At 56.3% G+C, this 15289-nt stretch overlaps 4 protein-coding genes across 4 annotated transcripts; all 4 read right to left on the bottom strand.

Annotated features, from left to right (window-relative positions):
• Positions 1-2567: 2567 nt before the first annotated feature.
• LMXM_31_1610 (conserved hypothetical protein) lies at positions 2568-3443 on the bottom strand (the record flags this gene model as incomplete). Its single annotated transcript, XM_003877956.1, has 1 exon — positions 2568-3443. The coding sequence occupies one exon, from the start codon at positions 3441-3443 to the stop codon at positions 2568-2570; it is 876 nt and encodes a 291-aa protein (XP_003878005.1).
• Positions 3444-4902: 1459 nt separating this feature from the next.
• Positions 4903-7206, bottom strand: LMXM_31_1620 (conserved hypothetical protein; the record flags this gene model as incomplete). Its single annotated transcript, XM_003877957.1, has 1 exon — positions 4903-7206. One exon carries the CDS (start codon positions 7204-7206, stop codon positions 4903-4905), a length of 2304 nt encoding a protein of 767 aa, XP_003878006.1.
• Positions 7207-11172: 3966 nt separating this feature from the next.
• Positions 11173-11925, bottom strand: LMXM_31_1635 (conserved hypothetical protein; the record flags this gene model as incomplete). The annotated part of the gene is made up of 1 exon (XM_003877958.1): positions 11173-11925. One exon carries the CDS (start codon positions 11923-11925, stop codon positions 11173-11175), a length of 753 nt encoding a protein of 250 aa, XP_003878007.1.
• A 1016-nt stretch (positions 11926-12941) lies between these two features.
• Positions 12942-13610, bottom strand: LMXM_31_1640 (conserved hypothetical protein; the record flags this gene model as incomplete). The annotated part of the gene is made up of 1 exon (XM_003877959.1): positions 12942-13610. One exon carries the CDS (start codon positions 13608-13610, stop codon positions 12942-12944), a length of 669 nt encoding a protein of 222 aa, XP_003878008.1.
• Positions 13611-15289: the final 1679 nt, after the last annotated feature.

The raw sequence follows: 15289 nt of genomic DNA on the forward strand, positions 1-15289 counted from the left end.
GCATCGATGCATACCCCAGTAGCCGTCGCTGTATGCGCGCGCCTGCCCGATGTGTGCGTTTTTCTGCGCCCGTGTGCAACTCCACGAAGCCACATACCACTGAAAGAAAAGCTCAAAGAAAATGAAATAAAAAAAAACAAATAAAACAAGTCCACCGCTCGCTTGTGCCTCCTCGCCAGGTGCGGTGTATAGGCTGGACGGATTCGCTGTAGGCGCGCACCACAAACGAAGCGGAACGCGAAGAGACAAAATTGGAAAGATGTGAAGAGTGAAGTCGCACAGTCCCGCTTCACCGATTCATTCGCAGCCAGCACGGAGGAACGGCAGAAGGGGGGGGGATAAAGACAAATATATCAGAAGGCGGTGGTCCAGAGGGTTCAGTCAACCGCGGTAGAGCTGAGTAGCCTCCATGGAATGCTTTATACATTCCTTTTTTTTTCTTGCGCGGGGGGGTTATTATACTCAAAATCCACAACTTACGTATTAGGTACACGTTTCTCGACCTCTTCACGTACGAGCTCCTGCCCTTCGCTTTTCTTCGCCAACAGGAACCACCGCCTCGTCCAATTATACGTCTGCGTATATGTCGCTCTCGGCCTCCCTTGTATGTGTAGGGAGAGATCAAGAGAAACTAGGCTGAGTGGGAGGGTGTTCGCTTGTGGAGGCGAGGATGGAAGGGTGCAGAAGGCGCTAAGGCAGCGCCGACCCCCGTTCTCCTTTTCCACCTTTCGCATTACGCTTGCAGAATTCGATCTCTTCAGATTCACAGGAAGACACACACACACGCAAAAAAAAGAAAGACATGGAGTGCTGCCTTCTTACCTCTCTTTCCTTCCAGCTTGCTTTCACGTGCTCACGTCATTTCGTTGGCGCAGGCGCGTGTCCCTCCTTTCATGTCTCGCCCCATCCCCAGTCGCCCGCGCCTCTCTCACCTATTCTGCATCGAGTACGAATACCCCATCTCCGTTTGTCAACCAAGGAGACGCAGCGGCAGAGCAGAGGACGGAGGGAGGGGGCCAGAGAAAGAAGAAAGAGGCTGTGTAACACGGAGGGCCGTACCCGCAGGCATAGAGCACGTCCGTTATTCAATAGCATACACACGCGTCTACGCTGTGTCTGTGTACAGAGGAGAGTGCAGAGCCGCCTGCCCCCACAGCTTCCTTGACACAACGGGTGGAGATATGCAGGGGGCTGTTGGAGGGCAGGAGGGGAGGCTTACACTCAAGGCACGGACAGTGAAAACAACTCGAGAACAAGACCCATCCGTTCATTCCAAATCCTTCGCAAGCAAACATGAGACCACCGGCGCAGCTAACAGTGGCGGCGATCGCCTTCACTGAACACGGAAAAGGAAAAACAACAACAGCGAAAAAAAAACAAAGAAATATCGCTCGTCCTCATCCCTCGGCCATGCCGCACCGCTGTGGCCCGATCAAAGCGCACCACGACCGCGCAACGGAGCAAACAAAGCAAGGACGCGCTCACATCTTTGTTTCCTCCGACTGGAGCGGTGCACTCATTTGGCGGGCGTAGGAAAGGAAAGGGGAGGGGGAAGGAGGCAGGTGAGAAGCGAAAGAGCGCGAGGGCTCGTCGTCCGCACTCGCTATCCACGAAACGATTTCGCTGCCACTGTATTTCTTGGTCATCAGAGCCGGGCGCCGGTTAGAGAGAGAGCTGAGAGTAAGAAAGACGAGGGCAGAAAGGCGTGAGAGGGGTATGGATGTGGGGACGATGCGTCTGCGCATTCTGGAGAAAGAGGCGCAGAGACGTGAGGTGACGGGTGGGGAGAGGGGACGTGAGCAGATGAAGTCAACGCACGATAAAACGAGCACACAAGAGAAATCTGAGTTGGCTTTTGGGCATAGGGGGTGACGAGAGGCGAGGCTACCCCTCCCCCCCACAGAGACACTTGCACCTCCCGCAGAGGCAATCATGCCCCACGTACCATGTGCGATGTGACATAGGCCGAAAGAGCCGAGCTCACCAACGGACCGGCGGGAGAAAAAAAGGGAAAGGCAATCGGAAAGAGGCAGAACCTCGAATCGTGCAGACAGAACGAGAAAAGAGAGAGCAACGGAGAGCTATAGGTCCGACGTGAGAGCAAGAAAAAAGGGGAGAGGGAGCACAGGGGCAAAAGGTGAGGTCGACAGATGAGGCCAAAACAAAGGGATGGAAGGGACGAGACACGGGGAGGCAGCAAGAGATTTGGGGGCGAGACGTACGGAGCCACACGCACGCCAGCGAGAGGACGGAACAAAGGGGAAGAAGAAGAGCGACACAGACCAAAATCTGGGGTCATTTTGTGCATCAGGGCAGTCTGCGAGTGCTCAGGAAGTAGCCAGACGCACTAATGCCTCGCTGTGTGTCTGTGTGTGTGTGTGTGTCATGAAAGCGGCAGCCAGCAGCCTCGTGTGCACAGAAAAATAATAAAAAAGAGGACACACGCTGGAGAATGACCACAGACACACATCGGAACACATGCGAGAAAACAAAAAAAAGAATACAAACGCCAACAAAAGAAGAACGGAGAGCGCGTCAAGCGACGGGCCTTTTCCGCGCGGCAGCCGTCATGCATCGCCATCGTTGCAGCTGCCGATCGCCCCGACGTCACGCAATGTACCGCGAAGGCGACTGCACAGTGACCGCCACACCGGCACAAAACGTTTGTCCATGTCGTCCACGTTAATCACCGTCAACTTATCTGACAGCTCATCCTCGTTGTGCCGGCGCGACTTCATCCCGAGCAACCGACGGTTGCGGTAGATTTCGTTTATGAGCTCCACGTCGCCTGTAAGGAGTACTGCCTCGATACCCTGAAGAGCCTGCAGCACGCGAAGCATGACATTATCAGCTGCCTGTGTTTGCCCGCCGCAAGGCGTAAAGAACACCTGCTGTTTCTCCACCAAGATCTCCCAGATGGAGCGCTTGGTGGTGCCGGCAGCATTCACGGACACGGCACGATTCGGCAGCCGCTCGCAGACAGTCTGCTCGCTTGGCCACGCGCGATGATGGCGTGTAAAGCACGAGCCGAAAAAGCTCCACAGAAGAACGTGATCGAGCAGCTCAACGTCGGCGTACGTCGGGATGGACTTAAACTGATTGAAACCAAAGTTATCAAGGTCGACGATGACGATGACAGGGAATATATTCGGCTGCGCACGCATCTCCGAGTACCGCGAGAGCACACGAAGCGTCTCACACTGGATGCAGTGACAGTCCTTCGACATCCACGCGTCGCCGCTCATGAAATGAGCGTCATGGTGTGCGTCCTTGTCGTCGCACGCGCCGGCCACAATGCTGAAGCCCTCCTCACCTGGGCGATGGAACCTCACAAAAGCCTTTCCACCCTTCCCCGCACCGGCTACGTTCTCGGCGGCCAAGCGAGTATCTTCACGTGATTCACAGGAAACGTCCGCATCATCGAAGGAAATTTCCTTGAACATGGCTGCTGTACGCTCAAGGAAGCGAACAACAAGCAAAGGAGCGTCACGAGTGTCCAGGAGCGTAGACAACACATGCACGGAGAACGAAATAATACTTTAAAAAGACAAAGGGGCGATGGTGCGTATTGCTCGTGTGAACGTTGATTAGATGGAGAGTCACCCAGATTCTGTTTTCGCCTCTCCTCGATGACTCGTTCCGGCTGATGTGTGGATCAGCGTTAACCCCGCGAAGTCGGGGAAAATAACGCGTGCGCCTGTGTATGTGTGAGGAAAACACGTAGATGAGCGAAGCTCGCCCTCGTCGATGGGTGGTGTATATGTGCGCGCGGGAATGCAGAAACCGAAATCAAGACCACCCAACTCCCCCAACAACCAAACACCTCCCGCTTCAACGCAGAGAGCGGGTGGGTGAGTGGGAGAGGACGAGGAGGAGGAGGGGACACCCCCTGCAGCGTTATCCAGCAAAAACAAGCGAAAAGGGACCCGCCGTTTCCTCTTCGTCACAGAGGTTACTGCGCTGGTCCTCGTCACGGAGAGAGATGATAGTGGCGAGGACGACGAAGACGCGTGGTGTCGATGGCGGGAGGAATAGCACAGCCGGGCCAGGCGGAGAGGCGGGCGTGTGTGTGTGTGTGTGTGTGTGTGTGTGTGTGTGTGTGTGTGCTAAACGGGATGGTGGACGGTGGTGGCGGGAGGGGGAGAGGGAAAAGGCGCACTACACCTAGTCAGAGGCCCATCTGGATGGAAGGATGTGGCACGAGAATTTGTGATTGGGAAATAAAAATCATAACGCCGCAGAAACAGAGCGTCAGTAGATGTGCAATGAAATCCGATGAAAGCGGACGCCACCGACGATGCAACCAGAATCAGTCCCGTGGAGTGACGCGTGCGAAAAAGGCCGCGTGTGCGTGCCGTCATTCATTGCCACCACAGATGCACAGAGAGGAGATTCACAAAGAAAACATAGCGCAGGTGGGTAGTGCAAAACAGAGAGACCGGAGTGCTTCACAAGAGAGGCCGTCAGTTGAATCCCCGCGACCTGAAGTGGGAGTCGCGCGATAGGCAAAACAAAAAATGGCAGCATCGCACGTGCGGCAGCGAGGTGAGCCAGTGAGGAGGCGGAGGGCAATACTCGCCTCGAAGGGAGTCTGTGGGGCCGCGTGGGGACACGGTTGTACAACAACACACACACACACGCGAAACACACGACCGTGCCTTTACAAGAGTTCCCCAATTACGCACTGATCGTGCTGCCTTTTTTTTCTCGTTTCCAGGGTGGGGCTCTCCAAGGAGCCTCCGAGTGACGTTATGCGAAAAGGACGCCGTTACAGTCTCCCCTCCTCTCCCCCCCACACACACGGGGAATACATGTAGAGGCAACAATCAACCACAACCTCACTTCAGCGGAAGCCACAGACACGCGCGCATCTGTCGGCTGCGCACAGAATAGGAAGCGTCCTCAAGCCGCACGTGTCTTTTTAAGCGGTGGGTGCTCCGACTCTTCCTCTCCGGATCCCGCTGTGTCGATGCAGGATGACACGCGCTCGTCACCGCTGCCGCCCCCGTCTATGCCTGTTCTCAGCTCTTTTCGAACGGCTTTCGCGACAGTGCGCCGCTCCCAACACACATCGTCGAGGCCGCCACTCACAATAGTTTGACGAGACGCCCGTCCTCGCCCAGTTGCCGGAACAGCGTAGCCCAGAAACGCAGGGGGATAAAGCCGATGGGATGATTCTCCGCTGGAATGCTGCTCCGCCGCAAAAACCGGAATAGAAACCAAGCTCGTCCACTCATCCCACAGGGAGCCAAGATCACCACCGATGGCAGCCGCAGCGACAATGCATCTCTTCACCCACTGTACAGCCCTCAGATAGAGACTAGCCTGCGCTTCAGACACGGCGGAGACGGTGGCAACGTCACATCGCAAGCTAGCAGAGATACGATGAAGGCAACGTCCGACCATCCCAATAATAGGGAGCGCCAGGTCTTGGTGCTCGTGACGCGTACAGCCGCTGGATTCCCGCTCAGATGTGCCCCACGCATCGCACATGGCCAGGGCAGCCTCCACGATTCTCTCGAGCCGCTGCGTTGATCGCTCCGGGCACTGCAGCATCATCATGGTGTCATACAGAATCAGCTTCAGCTCCGCCTCTACCAGGAGCGCGCGTTGCTGCACGCAAGCATCGTAGTCACCTTGCGCCTCCTCCCATTGCGCGGTCGCGTCAAGCAAATCATTCAGAAGCGCGCGACAAAACGTCTCCACGCCGATTTCCTTCATCCACGAGTGCGTGGCCGCTGTCGCCGCCTTCAGTCGCGACTCACGCTTTTCCATCTTGGTGAAGGCACTGGTAGACGCGTGGTAGAGTTGCGCACAGTGCACCACCGAGAAGAACACGGCGCGCAGTTTATCTACACTGGTGGCAAGGACATTCAAGTAGCCCAACTGCGCATCGGCATGCATACACACCGCCGGGTCCTGCAAAGCAGGCTGCTCCGTCACCAGAGCCCATGTGAGGCACACCGCATGGCGGTCAAGCAAAAACATCCACAAGTCCGCGTCGTCTGAGGCAGCAAACATATCCGTAACGGACCACCGGTGGTGGGAGCCGATGTACGTTGCAAACCATTGGTGCAGCAGATAAAGGTAAAACTGTGTCTGTGACCCATTCAGGCCGCACCACGGGCCGGTAGATGCGGACGCCTCAGCGTTCTCCTCCATCAGCCGCTGCATAAGAAGTCCCAGCGCAGGAAGGAACCCCTGCCCTCTCGGAACCTTTATCAGAACGCTCAGCAGCTGCTCCTCTAATTCCTTCCGCCGCGCATCGCCAGACGGGGATGAGGCTTCCGGCTTCCCACCCACGTCATTGGGCCTAGTCGTGCCGGTGAGATGTATCGTGTGGGCGTGCAGGGCAGATGCTGCACGCATCCAGGATGAGCTCAGCGTCGCCTGCCCAACGGCGACAATATCCTTGATTTTATGCTCATTAATCTCGCTTTCCTCATACTCACGGAGCACCTCAGGGAGGGCAACAGATGGCACCTGCAGGTCTCTCTTGAACGTCCTCCTCACGAGCATCTCCACAAGAGGCTCGGCAGGCTCGCCGAGGGCGGCCAAGACTGTTTCGCTGAGCCACAGCCGCTCCACCCTCCCGATCAGCGGGTAATCGGCGAACAAGTGTGCCGATTCAGCGGAGAGGCGCGCAAAGGCTTGCAGAGGCTTCGCCAGTGCCGCCTCCTGCTCCGCTAGAAGGGAAGCTGTGTCAGTGGCCATTACAGATGGGAGCTCCGACGCAGCGCTGTCGGTATGCTCCAGCACAGCGGCAAGTCCAGCCTTTGCAGCGCCAGAGCTGCCCCAACAGAGCCGCCGATAGAGGTGCCAATAGGAGTCGACAAGCTCCTTCTGCACCCTTTCCACTTGCGGAGAACTCGAGCTGGACAGCTCATCTGGGCAGGCACCCACCGTGGATTGTGCGCCCTGCTTGCTCAGTCCAGCAAGCCACTGCTCCCAGCGAGTCAGCGACAGAGGCACGCACCGCGCACTCGCCTCGTACACGGCGTGGTAGTGCCGCAAAGCTTGTGCGTGCCCACGGACTGAAAGATGCTGCTTCTCCGTCTGTGCCTGCCAGAGGCTCTCCAGCGCATCCAGCGTTGCGTACACCGACGCGATGGACAGCGTCTGCGTGCCATTTTTGACGTAGTCACCACCGCACGCGAGCAGCGGTGTGATCTCCGTAGCGGAGTTCACGTGCTGCAAGGCAGCCATTTTTCGACGCGTGGCGTGTATTTGTGTGTATGTGTGTGTGTCTGCGCCAAAAGCTGCGTCGGTGCACCTTCTGCGGAACGAGGAGGGTGGTGCCTCCTGCGCTCGTGTTCGCGACGCAGGGCAGCACAGCTGCCTCTCTTACGGGAAAAGAGCGAGCGAGCGAAAGATGGAGGTGATGAGAAAGGGGGCGTAACGGCATGCGATGCCGACACATTCCAAGGAGGAGGCAAGTGATGACTCTGAAGAGTGGAAAAGTCGAGATCGGTCTTGGAGATGAGGCTACCGTCGCAGCACTGTGGTTGGTCCGACGGACTCAGAGGACAGCACACGCGTCGAGTACGTAATGACGTGCTGCTCCACAGCACATGCGCCTTCTCGTATCTGGACTTCGTCCGCGAGACGGCCAGGGGTTCTCTAACGCCACGACACATCCTGTCTCGACCCTTAAATTCCAATAGTGAGGTGACTCCAAGCCCGATTGATAGAAGTCTCGCTTTCGTTTCGTTTGTAGCTGTGTGGCGCACAAATGGTGGCATCATCGCTCTGTTTGCCTTCCGAAATCCCCGCGCGGATGCCTGCAGAGGAAGCGGCCTGACAGTGGTGCTGAAGTGTCACCAGCACAAGCACATACTGCCCTCAGACACATACAGGCGTACACACGTCGTAGAACCAAGCCTTCCCTCCGCGACACTACAGCACCTCACTCAACCGCACAACATCGGCCAGACACATGTGATGGTGTGGGGGGAAGGTGCACAAAAAATGGCGCGCAAGCTGAGAAGGGCTGAGCGCACAGAAATTATTAAAAAAAGGAAAACGAAACATACGAGCAGTCATGACACGAGCTGCACCAAGACGTGAACGCACAGACCCTTCAGTGGCTTCGACGATACAGCAGGCAGATGAGCACGAAGATGCACAGAGCCGCGGCATTGTGAAATATATATATATATCATCCGCTGAGGAGATGACATGACACATCCGTGCATTCCGTCTGCTGCGATAGGAGACACACGCATCACAAAACAAGAGAAGATCAGGGAAAACAGGGAGAGGGGGAGAGAGTCAGCGAGCCTGTGCGCAAGCAGCGACAGCGCCTCATCACAATCGCAGCGATGAAATGCACCAAACAAAAATGACCAGGAACACCATGTGTGGCGTATTTTGTATGCGTGCGTGTATATGTGCGCGCTCGATATCCCCGAAAAAGAAGAGCAGGTGAAGGCCACAGAGAGCGGAGTAGAGGGCGCACCTTCGCACACGATTAGCAACTCCTCAACAATCATTATCGCGGACGACCCACCATACAAGCACCACGGCCAACCACACCAAACAAAAGAAGAGACATGCCACGCAGTGCACGCAAAAAAAAAAACGAATAGGCCGAGGCGCAGACGAAAATACAATGTCGTTCGAGCGCCAAATAAAAAAAAACGCAGAGACGAGAGAAAAGTGACAACGCCAACACGTGTGTGTGGGTGACGCCCATGTACAGATGATGACGTGTATACATGCATACACATCCTTGCTTACACCACCACCACCACCACACCCTACATCAGAGATGGTGCGCAACCAAACAAACAAAGAAGCGGCAGAGCGGGTGCCAGCAAACGAAACTTGTTTTTTTCTACGCCTCCGTCCTCCACCGTCGGCAGCAGCACATCCTCCTCCTCTTTCGGTTCACGCCATACTGTTTTGTGCTTTGGCGCCGGACATCAAATTGTTGCTTGTAGACGGTTCGTGAGCAAAACCACAACACAAACGTAAGCCCGCACCGTACGATATAAAAATAGTAGATGCGATCTCAAGCCCACAGCGTCCATGATGCGCGTGTGAGAGAGAAAATGGCAAGGCAGGAGAACGGGGGAGGAAGTGCCGAAGATGGCGCAGGGCGACGCTACGACAGGGAACAGAAACGACGAGCGCCTATAAAAGCACAAAAGGGAGGGGGGGACAGACTCCGGATGAGAAGAGACCGCCGCGCACAGCATGTCCAGTTTCTGTGCAGTCTTACCTTCGGCCACGAAAGATGGAGAGACTGCGGAGGTGGAGTCCAAGGCGAAGGAGGGAGGGGTGGCTGGCGAGAACACCGCAAAACACAATGGTGAGTCCAACAAAGAAGCAACACACCACGAAAAGACATGAGGCGCAGGCACACAACGACGCACGCCGCACACGCGCCATCGGGGACACGGACATTGCAAGGTCAGACGACAGCAACTTGCCGGAAAACGACACCCGCCTACCATCAGTTGCCTCTCCCATCTCTGCACCTCTTTTTTTTTCGTCAACGCCCGCGTGAGGGCATGTGACGAAACACGCTTTTCTGGAGATCCTCGGTGCCGAGCAAGCGACGCGGTCGACAGGGGTGGGGCCTACCCACTCGCGGGAGCACACGGAAGGGGTAGCACCAACATAACAACCATACAACAGCGCACCCCTTCTCTTCTGCCGTTTCCGCACAAAGATGCACGTAAGTCTTCCTTCAACTGGCAGTGATAACGAGGAGCGAAACAGTCAACGAGAGAGAGCCGCCGCGCACCTGTGCTGTGAGAAAAGTCCGCCGACAGAAGAAACATATACAGACACACATACAAGGCAAGAGAGCAGTGGGGCGATAGTAGAGACGAGTCTGATCGGCGGCCCCCGTTCAAATAGATGGCGAGCATAGCGTGAACCAATACACAACGACGGAGGACAGCGGGAAGAGAGAGGAGAGGCACAGTAGGAAGGAGTAAGCGTGAGTACATTCGACAAAACCCATGTGTCTGTCCCTGTGTGTGTATGTGAGTGGTGAGGGGGCATGCACGTGTGCCGTCTCCCCATCTCTACCCGTAGAAACAACGGGGGTCTTCGTAGACCTCGACCCAGCCGTTTCGTTCCTCGATAGATTCACCGACGCTGATAAGGAGATACACGTCAGTAAGTGATGTCTCAGGGTTCCGTAGACCCCTACACTCTCTCCGCCGGAAAACCAGACGGGCCTCGCTATATCCAGCCAAATGCCGGACCACATCTGGTTGTGACGCGCCCAGGCACCTACGACGTAAGGGGAGGAGGGGGGTCTGCGCGATGCATCGCTGCTGACGTCGGCGGTCATACCCTGGACGGCGTGGCGTCGCAGCGACCCGCGACCGTGTCAGCAGGGTGGCGCCATCCATGTGATTTTAGGCGGCGTGCCAACGTGGCTCAGACGTATCCTGCCCCTCCCTCCCCCTGGCCCTCACACGGTCTACTGGTGTGGTGGGGAGGCTGGGTGTAACCCCCGATGGGGGATGCACGAGGGGTGGAGACGGGCATGATGGGCGCGGGTGGTAAGGTTGGAGGCAGGGGCCGTTTTCTGATGACAGAGTCGGCATATTACTGTAGCACGTGTCCATGGTTCCTTGGGCATGACGCCTGGCGGACCCTCTGACAGGCTGTGTCGAGTGCCCTTGAACGAATGCTGTGCGGCAGAGAACTGGATACGGTGAAACGAATACACACATATATATATATATATCTTCCCCATCCCGTTCAAAGTCCTATTTTGATCGCCACGCAGTGTGCACGATGCAGACACCGCGAAACGAGATGTTGACAGCACAAAAATAGCGGGGCTCCATTGAAGCCATGTCCCCGGAGGCCGCGCGAAAGTGTATCTATAACAGTGTGCGCACCTAGATGGTTAGCGCTCATGTCTTGTGCAAGAGGGCGAAGTCGAAGGCTGCGACGTGCACCACGTGCAGGCGTGCCGATGGAACACCAAGGCTTCACTTCTAGAAGCACGTGCACCGGTACAAGCACACAGCATTTGTTGACGTTGTGTGCGAGGATAGAAGGGCTGCGCGCACAAACGAACAACATCAGTTTATCGCCGCCTCCTCTATGTTCTCTGAGGACAACCGTCGCTCTTCATGCATCGGTAGAATCTATGAAGTGAACAAGTTTCTCGCCTCTTCTCGTCATGGTGAGCTGCTCCTCTTACCGCTTGCACGCCATCTTGGAGAAGAAGTCAGACAGCTTCATCTGCATTTTGGCAGGCTGCGTCGCCACAGAAGAGGGTGGAGTTTCGACAGTCGCCTCCTCGCGAGCCGAAGCAGACAACGTCGGGGAAAGACGCGCTGGCGGGGAGGCAAACGGTGAACCACACCGATGCTCCGGTGAAGTCGAGACGACCGCCCGCGAGGACCTCTCGTGGGGTGTCATCAGCACGGTTTCCAACGACATAGTCGAAGGCAGCTCTTTCTGCGGCGATAGGGAAGAGAGGGAGCCCGCTGCAGAGACAATTTTCGGCTGCGTGCTGCTGCCATCGGTGCGGCCATCGCAGAGCGGGGCTAACGATGTCCTCTGCGCCACAGGCGTTCGCGAAACGGCTGTCCCAAAGGCGTCATCTGATGAACGCTTGAGTCCGACAGCGCTGCCGTCGCGGACGAGAGCGACCTTCGTCTTGCCAAACAGCAGCGCCTCCATCTTTTCCATGCCATCGCCGCCCCTCAGGGGCAGGTTCACTGGCGCGCCGGCAGAAGCAGGTGAGCGCTCACGGTGTCGGGCCGCCGCTGCCGTCGACGGCGTGCTCGCGGCAGTTCTGCTCGATGACGCAGCTGTGCAAAGCGGCGTGGACTCGCGCACCTCCAGTTTGCTGTCCATGATGACATGCACACCCCGCTGCGCCGGCTGTGGAGGGGCATTCGCGGTCACCACAAAGACCTCATCGTCGTCAAGCAAGAGCGCCATGACCGGTGGGAAGTCGGAGGGAAAGAAAAGACCGCTGGCGATGTGTGCAGTGACGAAAAGGTCAAAGCAATCTGTGGCACGCAGGTCGCAGCTTAACAAGAGCAGATCTGCCCAAGTCTGTTGGCACAAGCAGTGAAAGTGAAGAAAATAGAGACAATCGGTGAGCTGCAGCGTCGCTGGAAATCGAGCATTGAGTAGGGGACAGTCAGCGATGAGGGGGGAGGAGGTCGGATAGAAAGAGGGCGGGAAGAAGCGGTCGTGTAGACGCGAAGGCTGATGTGAACAAAACGGGTAGCCTCGGCACATACACCCCGCCTATACGCCTCACAGGCACAGATGCAGGACTACCGTTTTCTATTTAGGCATGGCGCAGGTCTCCCGGAGAGGACCATCTCACGCGACAGCATAGCCTACTTCAGCGTCGCTCGTCGGCAGCAACTCCGCGGAGCGCCGTCCTCCGTCTGTGAGTCTATCTGAGTGCTTTCTGATGGCCGGTGGCAATCCGAGAGTGATTGAGGGCAGGAGGAGACGATGCGAAACGAAAAAAGAGCGAAAAAGGGGGAAAAAAGAGCGGGAGCGGGTGACGCGCCTTTACAACGCTTTCCTGCGCGCAATCTTGTGCCACACACACACACACACACACACACACACATCTAAGTGGGAAAAAAGGCCGCCATGCGATCAACGCTGTTGAGAGTCGGCCAGGTCTCTCTTGCCATGCCATAGTGCGTGAAGAAGATCTAAGTGAAAAACGGAGAGGGCAGCACACACATAAAGAGAGAAGTCAGGAGAGACAGCGTCGTCCCATCAAGTCTAAACCGCCACGGTAAATGTACAGGAATGTGCGCGTACGCCCAGGCGTGTGTCTAGTAGCAGAGGCACCAAGCACATCACCATTCGGAAGAGCCTCATAGGACCGCTCGCTCGCTCTCTCTCTTATCTCCCACCACCCCTCCATTCGAGCGCTCGAGTAGAGCGAGGGAGAAAACAAGAAAGGGATGGCGTCACGATGATTGTTATGGCGCCCCAGGTGAGGCACCTGCCGGGGCAAATCCTGTGAACTCTGGTGGGGTGCTAAACAAGAAGCTCTCTTTGTTGGCTTTGCGCACATCGGAGTCAATGGCACAGGTGGAGGCATCGCCGATCCCATCACTGCCCGCAGCTGCCGCGGCGCCACCTCCTTTCAAGCCCTGCGCTTGCTGCGACGATGGCGTTGACTGTAATGCGGTCGAGAGCGCCTGACGGTTGGAGTCGATGGCGTGCTGTTGGGCGAGCAGCCTGCTTGTCTCCACGAGAGATGCAGTCCACTTTGCATCTATGCCGGGGGACGTCAACCCCTCGACAGTCGCTGCAGCGACAGCTGTCCCGAGATTGCCCTTGCGGTCCGCACCGCGCTTGAACTCGAATCCAGTCGTCAGCCGCAGCGGGTCCACCGTCACGGTGTACTGCTTCTTCGCGTTCGTGTTGAGCTTCGCCACCACGCGGTGGATCTCTGCCTTGTAGAGGGCCAGGAACTCATCCGACCTGTCCGGCTGCAGTGCCAGCTCCGACAGCTCCGCCGCCACGAAGTACTTGGTTTGTAATGCGTGGTTGATGCGGCTGAGATGGTGGCGCAGTTGGGCCGCCTCGCGCGGAAAGACGCGAATCTCCTTGAAGGGATCGACATCGCTTCGATAGCTTGACATAACTGTGTGTTGCGCCCCCCGACGGATGTCACACAAATAAGTGAGACAAAGATTGCCCGCGGCTGGCTCGCACCTACAGAGAATGGTGAAAGCGCGTGAGAACAAACGAAGATCGAAGTCACCTCAACGCTATCGTGAAGGGGGGAGGGTCCTCTTCCCCGTTGAGATGGACGGCAGGAGCACACGTGCTCGGGAAGGAAAGACAAGCGATACGGAGGAGATGTGAGTACAAAGAAGAGTACTACCTGGTTCCCGTGTCGTGCAGCACCACATCTGAACGGGGACACCTGGCGCCAGTCAACGATCGGATCGAGATACATATGAACCCTGGAGGACAGACAGGGAGGGAGTCACGAGCGCTTGCTCATGCACACGCAGACGCAATCACTGCGCTGTTGTGCAGCTGCAGAAGCGTCTGGTCCACAAGAGATGTTGCTGAACCAGGGGATCAAATGGTGTGCACGCGCCGCATACATCCTTTCGTACCTCTATATATCTATATAGAACTATAGATGTGTGTGCGTGTGTGTGTGTGTGTGTGCCTTCGGATGCTGTCAATGGAAGCCTCTGTGTCCCTCTCAACAAGTGAGAAGTACCAGCATGATGAAACGGGCATCGAAAAAGCATCCTCGGCTGCGGGTGCTCGCCTTCTTCTAAACACACCGCCAAACATACAAAGGCCGGCCTCAAAAAGAGAGTCCAGGCTAAAACACCACAACGTGGGCCTCAGGCATCATCAGCGATGGACAGACATACTCATATACACACACATACACGGGAGAAAATAGCAAAACGGGTCACTCCGCTTTTTCTCCCCGTCAAGCGAAGTGGCAGCCCCCCCCCTCACTCTTCTCCTTCCCCCCCTCCCCCCCCCCAAGCGGCAGAGAGGGGCGAACGGAATAAAATCAGCAGTGTGCAAGAAGCAAACTCATAGAAAAGGAGAGAGGGAGAGCTAAGTAAGCGGCAGCTTCGGTTGCTTGATGCGCGCAATTCACGGCTTCTACGCACATGCGCGTATGTGTTGTGTGTCTCAGCGTCGCCCTCTGCCTCTGCTGGTGAGTGTTTGTAGGCGCAAGAGCATCGCACCTACCAGTGTCAGTAATTGCATCAAATGCTGCACAGCCCTTGACAGAGTCGCCACTCTCAGTATGCTTTCTCTCTCCCAAGTGTCGGATACACAACAAGTCTTTTCCACGAACTCTACCGGAACTGTTATCCACGGATCTCCCTCGTCATCATGACAGCAATTAAGCCACATGACCTCGATGCCGTCCTTCTCGGAAATGAAAGAACAAGAATGGAAAAGATAGTCGGAGGTAGCCAAGTGGAGGCAGCACGACAGAACGCACAGGAGCGCTGCGTGATTGAGAGACACACACACACAAGCACACATACATACATACACAACCACACGTAGTTAGGAGACGGTAGATGGGGACAAGGCGTGCAGAAGACACAGAGAGAGAGAGCAGCAACAACAACGGGCAAGAAAAACAAACGGCAGCTGGGGTTCAGGTGCGTGTTGGTCGACGAGCGAAGGGAAAGAAAGCAGCTTCTACACGGGCAAAGCTGGCAAGGAGCGTAACAAACCAGAGGTAAGTGCGGATGTGTGTGTGTGTGTGTGTCTCTGCGTCTGAGCGCCCACGTGTAGGAGTGTCGGTGCTTGGAGACGGGTAGGG

The sequence above is a fragment of the Leishmania mexicana genome, chromosome 31, assembly GCF_000234665.1.
Source record: "Leishmania mexicana MHOM/GT/2001/U1103 complete genome, chromosome 31".
Classification (NCBI taxonomy): domain Eukaryota; phylum Euglenozoa; class Kinetoplastea; order Trypanosomatida; family Trypanosomatidae; genus Leishmania; species Leishmania mexicana.